The sequence below is a fragment of the Coffea arabica genome, chromosome 10c, assembly GCF_036785885.1.
Source record: "Coffea arabica cultivar ET-39 chromosome 10c, Coffea Arabica ET-39 HiFi, whole genome shotgun sequence".
NCBI lineage: Eukaryota > Viridiplantae > Streptophyta > Magnoliopsida > Gentianales > Rubiaceae > Coffea > Coffea arabica.
Genome location: NC_092329.1, coordinates 2,810,396 through 2,829,963, shown reverse-complemented (window position 1 = coordinate 2,829,963; position 19,568 = coordinate 2,810,396). Strand labels below are relative to the sequence as shown.

Sequence of the window (19,568 nt, the reverse complement as noted above, 5' to 3'; positions counted from 1 at the left end):
GATGGTGGGAATTTGGGGGACCGCTTTCCATTTTTCCTTTTTCTTAGTCGATTTGTTTGATTCTGATGGCCGTTTTGTTTGTCTAGACTATTATCAATAGTTCGCAAGTAAAGAATTTTTGCATTTCCACTTTAAGATTACATGATTTGAAAAGAAGAAAAAAAAAAAAAGCCTCGTCACACCAGAAATTAAATTATACTACTCTTTTTTTAAAAAAAAAAAAATTAACGTAAATGCTGACGGTCTTACATCCTGATAGCTACATCCTTTTACTATGAAAATCCAAGAACCGAAGAAAATTGGTCCGATTTGTAAAGGTAGCAGTAAAAAAGATGTCATTCACAAAACCTTTTGCAAGTGACAATCTGGACACCCCTCTTTCTCCTGTGCTGCCTGCCAAGTTTTATAGTGATTTATGCATGCGTACATTTCGACTTCCGGTTCTACTCTTTCTGCAAGCAAACACATTTCACAATTATAGGTTTCGTGCTAATATTATTGATGATGAAATTATTCAGAAGAGTGGTGGTTGTTGAATAGTACTGTCTAATTCCATGGACTTTGGAAGACAGCCATAACAGAATCTGATGCCGCGTACGCGTTCACATTTCACAATCTGAATCTGTGAGAAGAGTCGGTTACCTAAAGCCTTTCTTGTGAGCAGTACTGACCACTGATATGATTGCACACGTGTGGCTCATCCTTACCGTTAGGTGTGGGAAGTCCAAATTCCCGTAGCTATGGAGAGATAGGAAGAAAAACCCCCTGAAACTTTTTGTTAACTATCTGTACCCGCAGATAGAAAGGAATACTTACTTTTGTTTACCCTTTTTGTGATTGTAATTAGAAAGTAGCAAAATTTTATAAAATTTAAACTATTACAGAGTCGTCAAGAATCCATTGATGCGGATTCTACCTCTCATAAATAAAAAAAATACAAGACAAAGACATTGATAATTTTCGTATCAGGAGTTCACACGGCAACAAATATATCAACATGAGAATAAATTTTGAAGATGCATTAATTTGAGATTATTTTTCAAAAACCAAAAACTCAGCTACACCATTTTACTCATGACACATGTTTCTTCGTCGGATTAGAATTTGTCTGAAGTAATTAGCATCCTAGTACTTAACGTTGTTGAACAAAGACACAAATACGTGTCGTACTACTAGGGGATGAAGTCATTTCTCAAGACGAGGCCAAGTAAGCAGCTGAAGCATGACCAACCCGTTGACGCACTGGCCGCGACTAACGTAACCATGATGCAGACCAGCGTCCAATCCCATACTTCATTGTTATTTTATAGTAGTATACATTTTGTGCATCACAGATGCAATGGAGAGGAATGTGCAGTACTTGACATTGCTGTTTAGCTCGTGGTGCAAAATTTATCTGCTCTTTTTTTTCTTTTTCTTCCTCTTCTTCTTTGGTAAGAGCAAAATCAAGAATTCGCATGGATCATTCAAAAAGAAAAGGAATTGGCATGGATGCGTTTACGCCTAAAACTGATTCAACATGCGTTATGGTCGGCACCCGGCAGTCATGCCTCCTTTTGAAGCAAATGGAATTTCAGATTGTATGCAAGTTTACTTGTCCGGAGCATTTTTTATTAACAGTAAATAAAATGAATTTGCTACTCTCAGATTCAGGGTTAATTTTTAGCATTTTTTTTTATTATTAGATTCAAGATTTGGCTCTTGAGCCAGACAGGTTAGGAGGCGGGGGAGGGTACAATTGTGGTATGTCTGCATTTGTTTATTTAGAGTACGATTACATTATATTTTTATACATTTGCACACGAAAATAATGTAATAAATACAATAATTGCATAGAACCGTGCAAAATATATCATAATCCAACCTGCCTCAAATCCAAGTCTGTTTTGACGAAGCTAATGTGGCACAACCTTCAAGTACAAAGAGTTTTAACTGATCACCGTTCGATGTACTTTCCATAACTTGTAGACTTGGCGATTAATTAATTCAATTTCATCTGTAACCCAGTCATACAATTCGGCGATCGACAAACCTGTTCATGTGGTTGTACTCATAATGGTCGCAGAAATACCCCCCAGAAAAATTAAAAAAAATTTGTGATTACTTAAAGCGGGGGAAAAAAAACAAAAAGGAAATCCAACTTATGGATATAATATAATTACTTTTCTAAGGGGCGGTTGGTTTCTTGGTTTCCATCTTGGACCTTCCAGATTAAGAAAGGTCACAAGCTCCTACAAGTTGGAAGATGTGTTCTTCTGTTTATCACTCTCTTTTTTTTTTTCGATACAATAGATTCCTATACTTCTGAAAAGATCCTGAAGTAACTCGAAGAGAGCTGAATCACCACCGGATCAGAAGGACGTAACTTTAACAGTTGTAATGATGTAATCTGCTATTAATATAATAGTATAAGATTGCGAGTCAAAAAAGACTCGAGGAAAAAAAATTTACCACTTTACGTGGAGAAGAAATGAACGAGTGTGACATTAAATTGGTTAAAATTGAATCAATCAGTCCGGCACTGGGACAGATTAAAAGAAGAGATGAATATGGATAGAGACAGATGCTGATGCATGCCACTGACTTCCAAGCCAAGACACAAGTCTGAGTTGACAAGATAAAAGATGGTAAGGAATAATAGTTTAATTCCAAGTGGATATTGGAAGAAGTGAGTATACGAGACTTTTAATTGATTGCTGGCTTGCTATATATTTTACAACACTGTACTGTGGTTTGACACGGCATGAACCACCAAAGTTCCCACACAACACATATTAGATAAGCTTTATGATTGGCTAAGAACTTCTAGTGGTATTTATCTAATCAATTTCAAGAAGACGACTCGAGAATTTTCAATTTTGAGGGAGAGAAGAAAGAATTGGATTAAGGGAAGTTAGTCGTTCATGGGACACGGATGGATTAGGGGCAGCCCAGGATGAGACATGGATACCACCACGTGCACTCTTTTGATCAAAACCCCACTCACTTTAATCCCACCAAGTATTAGTGGACCATGCGATGCATATATATATATATATATATAGACTGCACAGCCAATAAACATGAATATGAAAATTTCATATACTCCAGTATACAATTTGTTAATAATAATAATCGTTTTCAATACCCAGAGGCTTGATCGAAGAGAGCAATCTTTTTTCCAATAAAAGGAGCATTGTGTGTTGAGAATCAGTCGGGAGATGTTTCGACTTACATATATATATATATATATTCCTATTATGATGTTATATTGGGTGTTGAGTATTTTTTTTTTGTAACTCGAAATATGTCCCGATCCGAACCCTTAGGATCTGAGCCGGCACACCAAATCGGAGGGAAGTCGATAGTTCCATACAGTTTTCCTAGGCGAGTCAGAATGTGCAGCGCAGCGGGCACGAATCGAACCCCGATCAGTGGGAAAGCCAGCAACTCAAGGCCAACCCCTCAATTTCTGTGCCATATGCCCAACTCCCAAGGGACGTGTTGAGTATTTTATTATGGGTTTGGGAAACAGTGCCGGTAGGTGTTAAGTCATCAATCTTCTAATCTAATTATAATTATCTAACTGTGGAGTGGTAGGTCTTTTCTTCAAAAGACAACTTTGACTCGAAATTCTCATCTCATGATGAAGTAGACGGAAGTTTAGTTACATATAAATTTCGCGTATTCTACTGAAGGTCTGAAACTAGTAGTAGTTTTTCTCCTGCATGTGTTTTGGTGGACCCATTATCAGGAAATTCTGAATCGTACTAATGGATATAGAAAAAAAAAAAGAGGGAAGGGGGGGGGGGGGGGGCTTCATTCTCATACATGGATGGAAAAACAAGAGAAAAGGAGCGGATGGGGTGGTTTTGAGTCTGAATATTCCACAGGTTCTCATTGGGGCAGGGCGGATAAAGATCTCAAAGGAGGCATAAAATTCATTCTTCTTCTTCTTCTTCTTCTTAGCAGTTATTAGCGGTGGGTGTGCAGAAAGAAAGACATGGACATGGTACGGTTCACGCAGCACTGCTTTGAATTTTTTGGCACCAATGCTATGACCTATGACTACGAGAGGTGGGCGTAAAGACTCCACCTTTGCTTTTTTCTGCTTCGTCAAAGTTTATCCCAATGGACTTGTCAATGAAAGTAACAAGAGACATTTGTTAATCAACTAATGCACCATATTATTAAATTAAACCAGTCATTCCAATTTGGTTTCTCGAGAATTAGGATTTTATCTCTATCAATTGAGACCTTCCAAAAAATATCTTTGTCAATTGAGACCTTCTTATCCATGTGGTCCTTAGTTTTACCATTCAATATTCAAAATTTACAGGTTTTTCCATCGTTTTAGCTTTTTAAGCAACGATGATGTGATGGATTACCTTGTGTGGATTAGATGAAAATTTCAAAGGGCAAATTTGAGAGAGAGAAACTAGCAATTACTGTTACATAATTTTGAAGTGTAAATCTTATATACACTGACAATATACATACTATCACCATTTGATTCATGACATGCATGCAAAAAGTTGAATTTCAAATTAAAACTTTGCATAGTTATCATTCATCAAACGCTGATAATGTATACACTGTCAGTGTAGTAAAGATTAATCCAATTTTGAATAGTGTGATATTGACCGTAGAAATTTAGCCAATTATATTGCGGCAACTCCAATTAGCTACCTTAAAACACATTAAAAGATAGTTAGAACTCTAATTGGCAGCTGAGTTGGAAAATATACTCAAAACAAAAATTCGAGATTGAAAAAAGAAATTTGTCAAATACTCGATTGACATAGTAGTAAATATTGAAGGGCTAAGCTGCAATTAACTGTCAATACAAGTAGAGGCAAGGCGAGTGGTGGTGAGACACTTTATTGTGACGCGTGGCAAACCTCAAGCGGCAGAGACTTGTGGAATTGTAGGATACGAATTTTAGTAGCGTAATAAATTTCCCGTCTGTTTTAGAAAACAATTGACGCTGATCCATTCCTTTTACTTTCTCTTTTGGACTTTGGCCCTCGGAGTTTTTCCAACTCATTGAATGTTTCATGAAAAGGACTTTTATATTTCCGAAGACAACAGTCTTAAATTCAACAACAGTATAAGGGCAACAACAAATTCTAAATCGACATGGAAAGTACGGGTCAAAAAAAATCCATGATAAAAATTACTTCAGGGGAAAAAGTCCGAATAAAATTGATAATCGAAACTCTTCTAGGTTTTTTCTTTGAGTGGGAACGATAACTACATCTTATTCTAAGCCTTCGCGATTTTCCACATTGCCGAGATGTTGGCAAACTAAACCAAGTTTAGAAATATTTATTTATTAGTTTTATTGGAGTTAGATTTTTAGTAGTTGTGAGATTTAGGAATTTGTGTTTTATTTGGTAATTTCATATGCATGTGATTTCTTTTTCAACAAGTCTGGTCGGTTATAAACAGGACATTTGTTTAGTTTAGACTATTTTCTAAAGAGACAGTCTATAAAAGTTTGTTAAATTTTCTATAGTGGAGTGACTTTAATATTGTGAATTAATTATTTATTTTTAATGTCTGTTTTATCCCTTCAATTCTGTAACTCTGCACGCATTGATTATTATTAAAACCCTAAAATTTGGGTTCTACACTAGATATTTAGCATTAAGATGTTTTTTTTTTTTTTTTCCTTTTAAGCCTCTAACTATATGCTTACGTTGCTATTGAGGCGTTACAAGTGACTTTTCAAAGGCCAAAAAACAGTAAAAAAAAAATCGCAACCAAGTGGTCTAAATTAAACATGATTAAAAGTTAGTTAGCCTTAACAAGCCCATGCATGGCAGGTAAAAAGTCATGACAGAGTGTGAAGTCTTGGACTCTTTCAGATGCACCTAGCATTGAGTTGACACGAGAGAATTCTTTCAAAACCCATTATTAATATTGCAGTGACAACTACAATACTATAGCACTTATACTTTATTTAGAAAGTTAATAAAAAGGGTGGAGAAGCAAACTACCGATTCGAACACTCGTTTCAATGAATAATCAAAGACTTATTTTAGAAGTCTAAAATCACCTAGGTGCCAAAAAAAAAAAGAAAAAAAAGGAATGCCAGGAGGCTTGGATATGAATTTAATGACAACGCAAAACCACATATATCTGAGTCCTAATGATGTACAGAAGTAAGCCAGCACATATGTTGGACCATATCCATCATGTTTCATATAGCTATTTCGTACATGGGATTCATACCATTAATATATTACGTGATTGTAGACAATCTTCTACTAATTAATTTGCTTGGTCCTGTATATTAGCTATATATGGATGTTTGAATGCGTCACGCGTCCACATCTATGGATGTTAATCCTTATGCTATTGGACATGATGAATAGCATTTTTGTATCAGTTGCATTATATATGCACCACATCTAAATTTTAATTTTGATTAGGGTTTGTCTCTGAGAACTAATTGCAGATTCATTATAAAGCTCGAGTTGGACTGGTCAGGTTGGTAAAAATTGCTTTCCACAGTATATAACTGAATCGCAAATATGTGGTCCGACTGACTACTTATCCAACCTCTACTTTCATTAAGCAAAACTCAAAACTGTGTTTTTTTCCCTTCCCGTACTCTCTCCCGAGGGCGATAATACGCAATATGTATGTTCTGTACATTCTAGGTTATACATATATATATATCAGCTTTTACTAACATGTTTAAAATATCTTCAACAGCATCTTTTTTCTTTGGAATAGTTTTTTCTATTTGGTGGCTTAAAGCAAATGATAAGCACCATACCAAAGAACAAAAAAGAAAAGAAGAGGGCTCCATTAAAGTTTTAAATTTATCATTATAGAAAAAAAAATAACACGAGACTCATTTCTTATTCGGGCACCAAATAGATGGGCATTTCAAATTTATATGGCTACAAATATAACGTTGGAGGCTCAAAAAAAAAACAAGATTTTAACATTGGAGTATTGTAGTAGTTAAACTCTATAACGTAGCATATTAATGGGTAAGGTTTAGATTAGACCCCTTTGATCCAAATTCAGATCCATTAAATTTAGCTATTCGGACCCAAACCCTTATGGATCTGAAAAAAGTAAATTCAAATCCAAATCCTCATAGGTTTGGGTATCAAATAGGCATCTGTGAATATTTTTCTGAATATACAATAAAGAACTGAAGTAAAAATATTTTGAAAATATTTAGAGTTCAAATATAATATAAACACCGTCCAATTTTTATTTTCAAATAATAAAAATTAACATTCAAGATTTTGAATGCAATATTATAAACTGAAGTAAAGAACTATTATCAATCATAACTATTTATTTTCAAAGCATCGTCTACATTTACGTTCAATCTTTCATTTATTTGCATCAATTACAATGACATAGAATATTCTATTATTTTATAAATTTATTGATATATATATATATATATATAATTCATTTATATATGAATTTGGATAGGATCTAGTATGTATTTGGGATTGAGTCTGAATCATAAAAAATCAGATCCTTTTCATATCCATAATTATCTTATAGGTTTTAAGTCTGGATAAGGTTTGAGTTCGACAAATTAAATCTAAACTTTATCCAAATATATTAAGTCTAAATTGAATTTGAATAAAACTCGATCCACTGGCATGCCTAGTTTGACCAAATAATATCCTTGTCAAAGGCGAATATGCTGTACGTTCCTAAAGTTGGCCTGCTTTATCTTTCTATGATAGGTCGGTTTGGTCTGCAATTGTCAATGGTAGGAGCAAGCACCGTTTAGTAGGGTTGGAAGGTTCAAGCAGTGAACAATAACATAGATAGACGGAGATTTTACCTTCAACATCAGAAGGTGCAGTATGGACACGTGCATTTTCTCAGTGGTATAGACGCTCATCACCAACATCATTCAGCAGCTCATCACCACACCATTCAGCAGCTCGCCCGGTCCACCACTCACTATCAATCCCTCTGCTCCATTCCAATTTTACATATGACTGTTGCTGTGGAACTCGGATTTCCCCAACGCCTTTATTCATCGGACTAATTTGCGCTGTAAAATACTCGCAAAATTTTAATGATCAATGCTCAGTTTTCCTTCTTGTTTGGTGTTTGAGGAGGAAAGGGAACACGTAGTTGCCTTTCTGGTACCCCATTACAAACATTGTCATGTGAAGTCCACGCCTCATTTGTTTGGAGAATTATGAGTTACAACTTCCATATACCATCCCCTTTACGTTTTATTTTTCAATTTCTTTGTAATTACGGGTGCAGATACATGTGCCTACACAAGATCCAATTTGAGGGTGCTTCAAAAGTTTCAATCTCAATATCAAAGAAAGAATCATTAGCTTGTTTGTTTTAGAGGTTCTATGTACAATTCTCCCGTTCTTCCCTTCCAACCTCATAATAATCAAGATGTGTTGAGAAAGAAGAAAAGAAATTCACCTCTTAACTTAATTGTTTCAGAGAATCTGCACGAATACTCATCAATATTAATCAATGATAAAGAAGCAATAAGAAAACTAATTCAGAAATACAAAAACAATTTCATTTATAACTTGGGTAGAAGTGGTGCTAGTAAATTTTAATGGGAGAACTGAAAAAATGGAGGGCGGGTAGGGGGTCCCAAGCCACGAGGACAAACCAACCCTCCCATTTTTGAAGCTCTTGCCTTTTGGTTGAAAACGACACCATTTCCAAGCTTGAGTTGAATGTTTCAATTCTGCCAGGTGTAGAACAATAAGTGGACGACGTATATGGATGGCATATAGTATAAATAAAATTAAAAAGAGAGCAGTATCTTTTTTTTTTTTTTTGTCGCAACGATAGATGTCCTATAACCTACTCTAGTCTAATCTAGGGGAAGGGGCAAGGGGAATGGTCATCTAAGACCAACCACATATTGTGGCAAATTTTTGTGGGAGGCAAGGGTTGAACCCCTGACCTCCAACATCACCATTAAGGTGATGACCACTGGACCAAATGGCCGGTGGCCGAGCAGTATCTGGATACACTATAAAACAAGACTCTGGCTAGTAGGCTAGTAGCAAGTTCCGTAGTCCCCCATACCATCCCTTCATTCTCTACATTCATTCCATAATTCCTTCCGATACCTCCCTTACTTTTCGGCTGCGGTGTTGTCAAAAGGAGAAAACTTGCTGACTTGCTCTAACACCCACATATGCCCATTCCCAACTCAATCCCATGATCCCATCCCCACACAGAGTCCACACACACCAATAACGTCTCCTGCTCCTGGTCCAAAACCAAACCCCCAACCCAATCGAGCCAACTCTCAACATATATCTTTTTCGGCGTCCACAATCTACATCCATCTTCGTCTCTCTTTGATCACACGAACTTAGATAGGGGTCCTCAGAAAGTACCACAGGCTTGTGTTTGAAGCATCCAAACAGGAAAAAAAAAAACTGCGAGATTTTCTTTATGGAAAACAACCACCAATCCCAACCTCTGCAGCCCACCAAAGCCTCCAGATTCAAGCGCGTATGTGTTTTTTGTGGCAGCAGTCCTGGCAAGAATCCCAGTTACCAGCTGGCTGCTATTCAGCTCGCCAATCAGCTGGTATGTATATATATATATATACACACGCACACACAAACATATCTTTGCTTTGCTTTGCTTAATTTGCCATGTCTTCATCGGCATATTATGCGCAGCTACGTACTCGGGCGGCTCGCATACATATGCATCCTATAACCACAACTCTTCTGCTTATTCTTGACATGATTAATGTTACTACTTACTTTGATCAGTTGTTTTGTTCAACTCATTTGTTGCTCATTTTCAGTTGTTCTCTCCCTAGCTATTCTTCACCTTCACCTACTTAAACGTTACTAATGAAACGAACCTCAACTTCCCCCCTATGCTATATCATCCTGACTTCATTCAAAAGCTACTAACTTGCTGCTTAAGCCTATAATTCTTGGGGCGTACTTCTATCAGGGGATGTTGTCCTTTTAGTTTTTTTTTTTCCTCTTTTGTTGTTGGAATTTATACCACGAGACGAGATGATGTCTCCTGTGTGACGACTCTAGGCTGGATCGGTTGGTAGCATGGGATTAAAATACGAGCATAGATAATTGGGAAAAATGAAATGTTATTATCAGCAAGATTAACGTGAAGCATTACATTATTATTTATGTGGTCGATTGAAATTAATTTGCGTGTTCATGCAAGTAATGCAAAAAAATTATCAGCAGAAGTAGCAGTACTCAAAAATTTAATAATATTGGCAGGTTGAAAGGAACATTGACCTTGTTTATGGAGGTGGAAGCATTGGGTTGATGGGATTAGTCTCCCAAGCTGTCTTCAATGGTGGCCGCCACGTGTTAGGGTAAATCCGTCTCGATTTCCTCCTCAATTCCTTCTCTCTTTCATTCTTTCTTCTTCCTGCTGTTCTTCTGGTGAACTAATAAAATTTTCTATTTTTTTTTTCCACAGGGTGATTCCCATAACGCTTATGCCCAGAGAGGTAATTGGAGCTGTTACCTTCCGATAGTAACGAACTTGGGTACATTTTGGTGTCCAAATTCATGTGTACATTTTGGGCACCTTTTTTTTTTTTTCTTTTTTTAAAAATTTTTTTTATGTGTATCTTGCACTTTGGATAATAATGAGTCATGCATTATCGCTTAACATTTATCGGTCGGTTAGGATTAGCTTTTGGCCTGTCATCTTCTGATTTTTGACACGAGTCGGTCAAAGTGATCGTACTCCTATGATTAGAATTGATTGCTATGCTGATCAATATATATATATATATTGTTCTTTCTTCTTTTTACACAAGATTTCTTGGAATATCTTCAGTTCTTTTCAAGCTACATAACTTTTATTTCAACCTTTTACGTTTCCATGATTGCTTTTAAAAAGAAAAGAATAATAAAAAAAAAAAACGTAGAAAGGAGAGGTAGCATGCATAATTGGCTAACGTACGGGTCCAACGCATTAATTCAGATAACTGGAGAGACTGTTGGAGAAGTGAGGCCTGTGACTGGAATGCACCAAAGAAAAGCTGAAATGGCTCGACTGGCAGACGCATTTATAGCCTTACCTGGTAATTAATTTAATTAATTAATTAATTATCCCTCTTCTTTTCTTCTCTCTCTCTATATATATACACACATATATATATATATATATAAATGGATAGTATATGCATCGTTCATCTTCTGGTGTGGTTTTACCACAATCATCATCGTATGTTGTTGAACTTGTGGAAATTTTATTTTGATGAAGAAGTATATATATATATATATATATATATATATATATTATAGTAGCTCTGAAGTCTGAACTAATTGTGTGTTGCCCAATGTTTTTAAACTCGGACCGGTCAGTGAACCGGAGAGGTGGCCGGTTCGCGGTTCGACCGGTCCGACCGGTCCAACCGGCCGGTTCAAAGGTTTACTGTTTTTTTTAAGTGTTAAGTACTAAGCATGTTTCATTCTATACTTGAACTTTACCAACATAACTTAATTTAAGTTATGATAATAATAAATTTTCTAAAAGTTATACATAAAACATGGAATGATAAATATAATTAAAATATCATAATTCACCATAAGTTTTCATAAATTCATTATAAACATAAATAGATACAATCCAAATGTGCGCCAATTATCACAAATAAAAACACAAAAAATAAATAAATAAAATATTAAAATTCTTTTACAACCCTTAAAAAAATCCATAAAAGAGTTCAAGTTAAAACAAACTATTTGAATAGCAAACTTTTATCAGTGGCATGATAAGCAACCACACCACCTTCACAATTTCATCAACTTAAGCTGAAAAAGTAAAATTTTATTATAAAAATATAAATCTAATTGCTTAAACTAAAAAAAACTAAAAATTTTTGAAAAACAAATATACAGTTAAACACATAAAAAATTAATTGCTACTAAACATTACTAATTAACATGTTATATTAAATTCAATGATCCTATACAATTAATTATTTTAAATTCAATTATCAATAGCTTCGATTATGTGCCAACTACCATATTTTTGACCAGCCCAATGTTATTATTTGTAATTCCTACCCAATTCCTACACGGATGTGCACTACTTTTGCAAAAATTTCATCCTTAATTAATCGAATAAAAATAAAACAAAAATGAGGGAAACATATGAAAATTGAGGGGAAAAAGAAGAAAATGCAAAAAATCAACTAAAGATAATAATATAGAAAAAAAACCTTGAAAAGAAAAAAATTAAACTTACTAAGATGTTGGAAAACAAGAAAAGTTGAAATTTTCAACTTGTTTACAATTTGCTAAAGATAATAACCTGATAATAATGGTGAAGACTTGAGAAAATCTTGTTGTGGATATTTGGGTTAAAAATGGTTAAGAAGAAAAAATTGAAAAAAAAATAAGAGAAGAACTTGATGTTTTAATATATTTTTTAGTCAAGTAGAATTCTCAACAAACTTAACTACAGTCTAGCGGTGAAATTGTCATATCCAAACTTGAAGACCCAGGTTCGAATCTTAGCTACACCATTCTTGATATTTTGTTGAAGAATTTAAAAAATCGCCGGTTCACGGTTCTTAACGGTTCGCACGGTTCGTCCGGTTCGGCCGGGTTTCAACGGTTCTCCATGAACTTCCGGCTTTAGCATTAGACCGGACCGGTGACATGGCCGGTTCGCGGTCCAACCGGTCGAACCGGCCGGTCCGGTCCGGTTCTGAAAACATTGGTGTTGCCCGTATTACTTTACTTGCTTGGTGTGCGTGAGAGTGAGCGTAAGCGTAACTGCATCCATGTGGCCGCTAGTGTGTGGCAGGGACCAAAAAATTGATGTGGGAGCACGAACGACGTTGTTATCACTATCAGAGAGAGAGAGAGAGTCTTTAGTTGCTTTTCCTAACAGTTTCTGGAATTGACACTAGACAATCCATACCACATTTGTAGAAGCGATCAAAATCTCTCCATCAATAACTGTGCACCCAACCAAACCACAAATGGGGAAACAGCTAATGGGCTATGGCGACTCCAATATTACACTTTAAAATTGTCGTTTTGCCAACTCCCAGTCTTTTACTGCGCATGCAGGTGGCTACGGCACCTTGGAGGAGCTCCTAGAAGTTATCACTTGGGCTCAGCTGGGGATCCATGACAAACCGGTATTTACAATTACGTTTAACGAGGAGGAGTGGACGGCTTCATTTTTATTTTTGATTCGATAAATTTATTTAAATGGAATAAAAAAAAAAAAACGGGTTTTGGATTGTTACTGATGATGGTTTAAAATGTGTACCACTTACTTACTGTTCAGGTAGGTTTGCTGAATGTGGAGGGGTATTATAATTCCCTTTTGTCTTTCATAGACAAAGCTGTGGATGAGGGCTTCATTAGTCCCTCTGCTCGTCATATAATCGTTTCTGCCCAAACTGCTCATGAGCTCATGTCCAAGCTTGAGGTACATCCCGTGTAACGCGTAGTACTACTTCTTGTCATCTCTTCCAGCAAAAGCTACTGGCCTAGTACCTCTTATATCCCATTAGATTCGGGACGCTCATGACTGACTGATGACATGCTCAATCAAGCAGGAGTATGTTCCAAAGCATAACGGGGTTGCTTCCAAGCTAAGCTGGGAGATGGAGCAGCAATTGGTATACACAACAAAATCGGACATTGCTCGTTGACAGTCTCCGTCGGGTTGAAGGGGTAATTTTAACTCAAATGTCAAGTCTTTATTTGACCGTACATACGATACGAATGATCATCCACAAGAGTGGCAGAGTCAACAGGGAACATTTTACTCCTGCAGAGTCCAGAGCAGCAGCGCTGGGGACGATAGATAGTACATACGGTTAATTGTAGCATTTGAGGCCACGGTTGTTTTGTGGTATCATATTGTGGATCAGTAGGAGAGGTTTTTATTCAATTTCGTCTCCTTCTTTTCTGATTGATTTGAAATGTTAGCACTAACCTGGTAAAAAAGGGGAAATTCTCTTCTAAGTTTCTCAATAACAGGACTGTGTTTTTGTTTGGAGAATTGATTGGTAGTGCTCTGTATGTTTGACTACTTTACTCGATGCAAATCATCCTCTTTCTACTTTGGGTTGCCTTTGTAGGCTGAACACTCTGCATCTCTAATTCGGTTGACGACAATTTGAATCCATAGATCGATGCTAAACGCGATCATCCAAACATTTATTTGACCTAAGTTTTAGGTTTCATATTGTTTTTTTTTTTTCCTGCAGGAGGTGAAGGGTAAATTCTAGGAAGAAAGTGGAGAGGAGAATGGAAGATTTGAATATGAGACCCTCGCGTCCCTTTGTGATATTTAATATGGTATTTTTTTTTCACCCTCTTCTCACTCTTCACGTCCTTTCCTCATCATGGTCAATCACTGAATCTGACTTTAGTGATTTTTTTCTTTTTTAAATTTTTCAGCAAGATGTGTAGGGCTTAAGAAGTTAGGAGGAGGAGAGGAGATCTGAACCCAGGTCCTCGCTCGTTTAATCCTATCCTATGACGTAAAGTGGTTAAATCATACATAGACCTGACTAGGGTACGCTCTAACTTTGACCAAACTTTACGGAGAATTTTTGTAATTATCCCGACAGTAAATTACTGTGTGCGTAATTATTCTCATCTGTGCATGTCAAAATTTGGACAGTAGTGCATTATTGATGAGTGAATAGATAGATAATTCTCCATGAATGGATAAGACAGAGGAGCGAAATCTTTGCCCAAAGAGTACACTACCATCTTTAATTTGCCAGACCAAAATGGGACCTTACGCTTACAGTACGGCTAGCGCCCGTGTGTGCCAGGCACCATCAGCAATGGAGCAGGTACCATTCAAGTTTGATACTACAATGAATGCGATTGTTGTAGTAGTATTCACTAATGGGATTAGAGCATGTATGATTGAAGTTCATGTATTTTTTGAAGTTCAACAAAGCAGTCATCTGAATGTGGCATACTATACAAACCGGGAACTTGGCAGCATATATTCCCTGAATAAGCTATAGGATAATACAATAGCTTCCCCTAAATCCACCTATAAACCTATGTGAAAGACTGCACCACTGAAGATGTGGTAACCAAACCAGAAAGAAGGGCAACAATAACGGCACTGTTGTATGTGCTTGGTTCGGCTTGCATTGAATTGTTTCTTGAATCAATATAGGTCTCGTTCAGAAAAGGTCCACCAACAAGTGCTCCAGCCGCAACATTTGGATTTGGTTTATCAGAGTCAAGCCACTGAAAACCATCCTTGCAGCCAGTTTTTGCGTCCATAGGAATTGAGGCCCCTCTATGGTGCACAAATTTTGGGTAGTTATCACCATAACCCACAAGATAACTCAGCTTTGCAGGGTTGTTACCCAAGACATAGTCAGCCTACAAACAGAGCCGGAAAATCACTCGCACACTTAGGTACTAGGGCATGTAAGAGAACACATGAAGGAAGATGCTCATTCGTTGCATGCTGATGCAAGAAGCAAATGTTTTATATGTATAGATGATGAAAACAGAAAGTGTACCTGTGACGTTGCAAACTTGCGTAGATCGGCTGGCGTAAAAGAATCGCTGTCGCAGGATATTTCAGCTGTCCTAGATGATAACATGTAATCACTGTATACAACAGCTAGAAATGCAGATGCCACAGGATGCTGCAAAGCATTCCATTCACTGATCCATATTAGGCCACCTGCATTATAAAACTTTGAGGGTGAGCAATAACAGAATTTTAAGTTCTAATCTGCTCAGTTCACATACATTGAGGTCGCTCACCCAAAATGCACTAGCCTTTTTTATTTACGATGAGCGTATATAGCAATTTTTAGTTGTTTGAAGATTGCAATTAAGATTAATTACTCTATTGATGTCTCCGTTTGATACACACATTTTATCTAAAGAGTTGGTGAGGGAGAGATAACTACATCTCTCGCAAATGCAACCCTTCCTTAGAAGGGCTAGAGGTGAGCAAGAGTCTATATAGGTGTATCTCCATGTACACGTATGAAAGATGTCTTCTAGCACATTTAGGAATGTTGAAAAAAATAAAGAAGAAGAGAAGCATAATTATCCAAGTCAAAAGGCAATCAAATGAAGATTACTGTCTGTTCTGCTGGATGTGGCCGTTGGAGATTTTGGAAGGAGGCCACACATGACAGCCTCTGCCGAATCCCTGTACTTCTGGAGGGTAGCAGAATTTGAAGTATCTTTTGATCCAAAGAAGCTAATCCTGGATAACAAGACCTGCGGTAAAGGCACACAGCAACTTCATTAATTCATGATTTGTATCCAAAATGTATTCACATTCCCTTACCCCCTTACCACACTACCAGCTCCAACCGCCCTTCTGCCCAAAAAATAAAAAATAACAAGAAAAGAAAGCTAAAAGGCCAACCAAAAAGAACTCTACTTTGATTAGTGGCCCCTTTATATTTGTACACCATTTTCACACCATTGTTAGTGTACATATGGTTGGTGGGAGAGAACTAATAAGCTAGACAATCAGGCTGAAATAGCTCATCTCATGGCAAACCTAACAAACTTCTGCAATAAGAGAACACAATTAAGTGTTGATCTTCTGTATCTAAATGAAATATAAAGAAAAAAATTTTGAGCATCAGTCATAGATCTCTTAGATCCATAATTTCAATCACTAAGATCAGTTTGAGTGCTATACTAGGGAAAGCTCAGCCTTTTTGTCATGAGCTCCTAATGATGAAGTTATACAGGACAATTTTGGTATTACATCTATCCGTGAATTCAGTCGAACAATTGTAGTCTTAGCCTTGTCATATCCAAATTACAATGAGAAGGAGAATCAAGAACACATGTAAACTTGGTAGACTGAATTCTGATGTTCTTCAATGTGTCCAGCGATAACCAATTAAAGAATTTAAATCCGGACTCTGAAAGAATGAAGAAATACCTGAGTACCAGCTAGCTTGTTATCCCAACTAAACCAGGTAGGACTTCCCCAGTTAGCATACTCTTCACCATTTTTTCCAGTCACATAATCAAAGTATGATTTGTCCTTTGTAGCATGATAAAGCCAACTAGCAGCCCACAAGAGCTCATCTCCATAGCCTGTTGAGTTGTAATATGTCTGGACTTCAGGAATGCTCATGCTGTAAGAACCTCTATATTTGTCAGCAAAAGTAAATAGTTGCTTCGCATGCTTCAGAAGCAAGTCTGAATATGTAGAGTCAATGGGCTTAAACACCAGGGATGCTGATGCCATAGCTGCTGCAGTTTCTGCTGCGACATCACTTCCCGGGAAAGAAGTGTTAACCTGTATGAGAGGCCTTTTCTCAGTCATGTCTTCTGGGCGGTCCCAACATTTATGGTCTGCATCAGGGTCACCCACCTGCCAAAAATTCAATTATGCAAAGAAGCACAATGTAAATGTTTGTTTTGACAAGTTTGAAGAGAAATTTAACGTTCAGAAGGTGGGTTGCTCAAACTCAATCTCTATAATTTTTTATCCGTGGAAATGCAGCATTCCATCTTGTATAAGAATCTACAAGAAATGCATTTCTTGTATAAGAAATGCAGCATTCCATCTTGTACCATGAGAACATCTTGATCACCTAAAGGATATGTTTTTAATTTCTTCAGATCTTTTTATTTGCATCTTAAAAATAACAAAAATTAGTGTAAGCCGAACAGAAATCAATGTTTTATACAGCACAATTTTGGGATGAAAAATAAAGCAGATAAACACTGCAAATAAGCATGAGTACCACAAAGGTAAGAGTGATGAAAGCAAGCAGCCAAAAACGAAGCAAGAAAAAACCAACCTGAATGATTAGAACATTGTCAGAAAGATGAGCATTGACAAGGTAGTCCGTGATCCATCTGAGTGAGTCTTGAGCAGGTTCCAATTGATTTACCACCTTCATCTGATCACCGTATTCAAGGATACTCCATGACAACACTGTGGCTGTGTAAGCCATTGGGAATCCAAACTTCATATGGTCCCCAGCATCATACATTCCTTTGGAAAGATCGACTTTTGCGGGACTTCCATCATCAAGAGCCGAATCCCCTCTCCAAGGTATCTTGTTATGAACCAACTTCCCCGCTGCAGAACACAATTACACTTCACCATCAGCAAAAACCATCACGGTAACAGTAAACAAAATAATCGAACTGAAGCTTCTTCATGAAGCTGCTTACTGGATCTGGAATTCAGAAAATCTGATTCCTTCGAGTCTAACAACAAAGTACTCACATAAAACATTACTAGAATTGCCGTGGTAACTCTAGCTAAGTCATTCTAGAACATTATTAAATTGCTAATACGTAGACAGATTACTAAAACTGTAACAGATAAGATGCATTTACTGCTCCTAGTACATTCTGTTTCAAAATAATTAATCCAATATACAGTTAAGGCATAAATTAATTATTCGACCCACAGCTCTGACAAAATTGAACCTTTACCAAGACAGTACAAAAAATTACTGCTAAGTACTCATAGGTTGAGAGCTAAGCTAACACACGGGAAGTTTTGTGATTTAATAATCGAATAGAAATATTCAGGTTCACTGGTAAGATCTAGTATCAGGAGAATCAAACAAACAACTAAGAAATGCATAAAATCATTCCAAGCATGATATCAAAATCTAGCAACCAAAAACACGAAGAACTACATAAGAAGCTAAGAAACTACATGGATTTAGCTCAATTAAACCAAATGAAGTTTTAAAACAACATCAGCAAACGTGGATGTAGATACTTGAAAGACGCAGACGAAGAAAAGAAAAAATGCTGTGGTTGTGGAGGGATTCTTTTATACATTTTTGTACGTCTAAGAACTGCATTGCGGCATGGAGAGCGTCAGCATACTTCTTGGTAACAGCACCGGGAGGCCCCGGAACAGGGGCTGCCTCTCCCTTTGAGGCATGGTGCTTCTTCTTGATCGTTACAAAAATCCCAAATGCGATTGCAGCTGCTACAATTAAAACAAGCAACCAACCGCACCAACCCCCTTTCGACCTTGACTTCTCCCCCATTCTCTATGGAAAAGAATTCGCTTTGGTTTCTTTGGATTTAGTTCTGGTTCAGATCTAATCTGCCAAGAAGAAGAAAAACCTTGAAAACACGATAAAACTTTGAAAGTTCTGGGGCTTAAGAAGTCATATAGCACCTGGCATTGATCAATGCCAGGGAAACTGGAGCAGATTTCTGCAGGAAATTGCAAAATCTCAATTCCAGGTGCCTCTGTTCTTCTAGTTTGTTCTAGTATTTCTTTGCACCAAAAAGAAGATACTAAATCCGGAGGGAACGATTAACGAACAGGTTTAGAGGAAGAGAGGTTTATCTGGGCAATGTGGTTGGTTTAGTAGCCCATTTGAGGGAGAAAGATAGGTGAGGAGTCCGTTAAAATGGTTGTTTTGGACAGAACAGGGGCACCGACAATAGACGAGGACGATGTATATGCTTTCTGGCCATTCAGAAGAAAGAGTATCCTTAATAGTATTGGGTCTCCGGATTGTCCGCAGTAAATGTTGAAATCAGTCTTGTAACAGGCGTCATAAGATTACGTACGTATCTAAGCTCCATTTCCTTGGGAAAATCTTGCTGTTAACAAATAAT

General features: G+C 37.0%; 2 protein-coding genes across 5 annotated transcripts; one reads left to right on the top strand and one right to left on the bottom strand.

Annotated features, from left to right (window-relative positions):
* Positions 1-9,025: 9,025 nt before the first annotated feature.
* On the top strand, positions 9,026-14,616 carry LOC113714540 (cytokinin riboside 5'-monophosphate phosphoribohydrolase LOG1). Of its 4 annotated transcripts, none has more exons than XR_011822433.1 (9): positions 9,026-9,558; positions 10,233-10,330; positions 10,438-10,468; positions 10,951-11,050; positions 13,053-13,123; positions 13,276-13,419; positions 13,547-13,667; positions 14,207-14,297; positions 14,400-14,616. XR_011822433.1 is itself a non-coding variant. In XM_072069179.1 (7 exons), the coding sequence occupies exons 1-7, from the start codon at positions 9,421-9,423 to the stop codon at positions 13,643-13,645; spliced, it is 681 nt and encodes a 226-aa protein (XP_071925280.1). In that variant the 5' UTR covers positions 9,027-9,420; the 3' UTR covers positions 13,646-14,058. The 4 variants fall into 4 exon arrangements, 2 of the variants coding, with proteins under 2 accessions (XP_071925280.1, XP_027094233.1); XR_003453728.2 differs by having other exon boundaries at positions 9,029-9,558; positions 13,550-13,667; XM_072069179.1 differs by lacking the exons at positions 14,207-14,297; positions 14,400-14,616 and having other exon boundaries at positions 9,027-9,558; positions 13,547-14,058.
* Positions 14,617-14,876: 260 nt separating this feature from the next.
* Positions 14,877-19,421, bottom strand: LOC113714538 (endoglucanase 10-like). Its single transcript, XM_027238431.2, has 6 exons — positions 18,769-19,421; positions 17,768-18,051; positions 16,897-17,334; positions 16,073-16,214; positions 15,497-15,663; positions 14,877-15,353 (listed from the first exon to the last, which is right to left on the bottom strand). The coding sequence occupies exons 1-6, from the start codon at positions 18,983-18,985 to the stop codon at positions 15,021-15,023; spliced, it is 1,581 nt and encodes a 526-aa protein (XP_027094232.1). The 5' UTR covers positions 18,986-19,421; the 3' UTR covers positions 14,877-15,020.
* Positions 19,422-19,568: the final 147 nt, after the last annotated feature.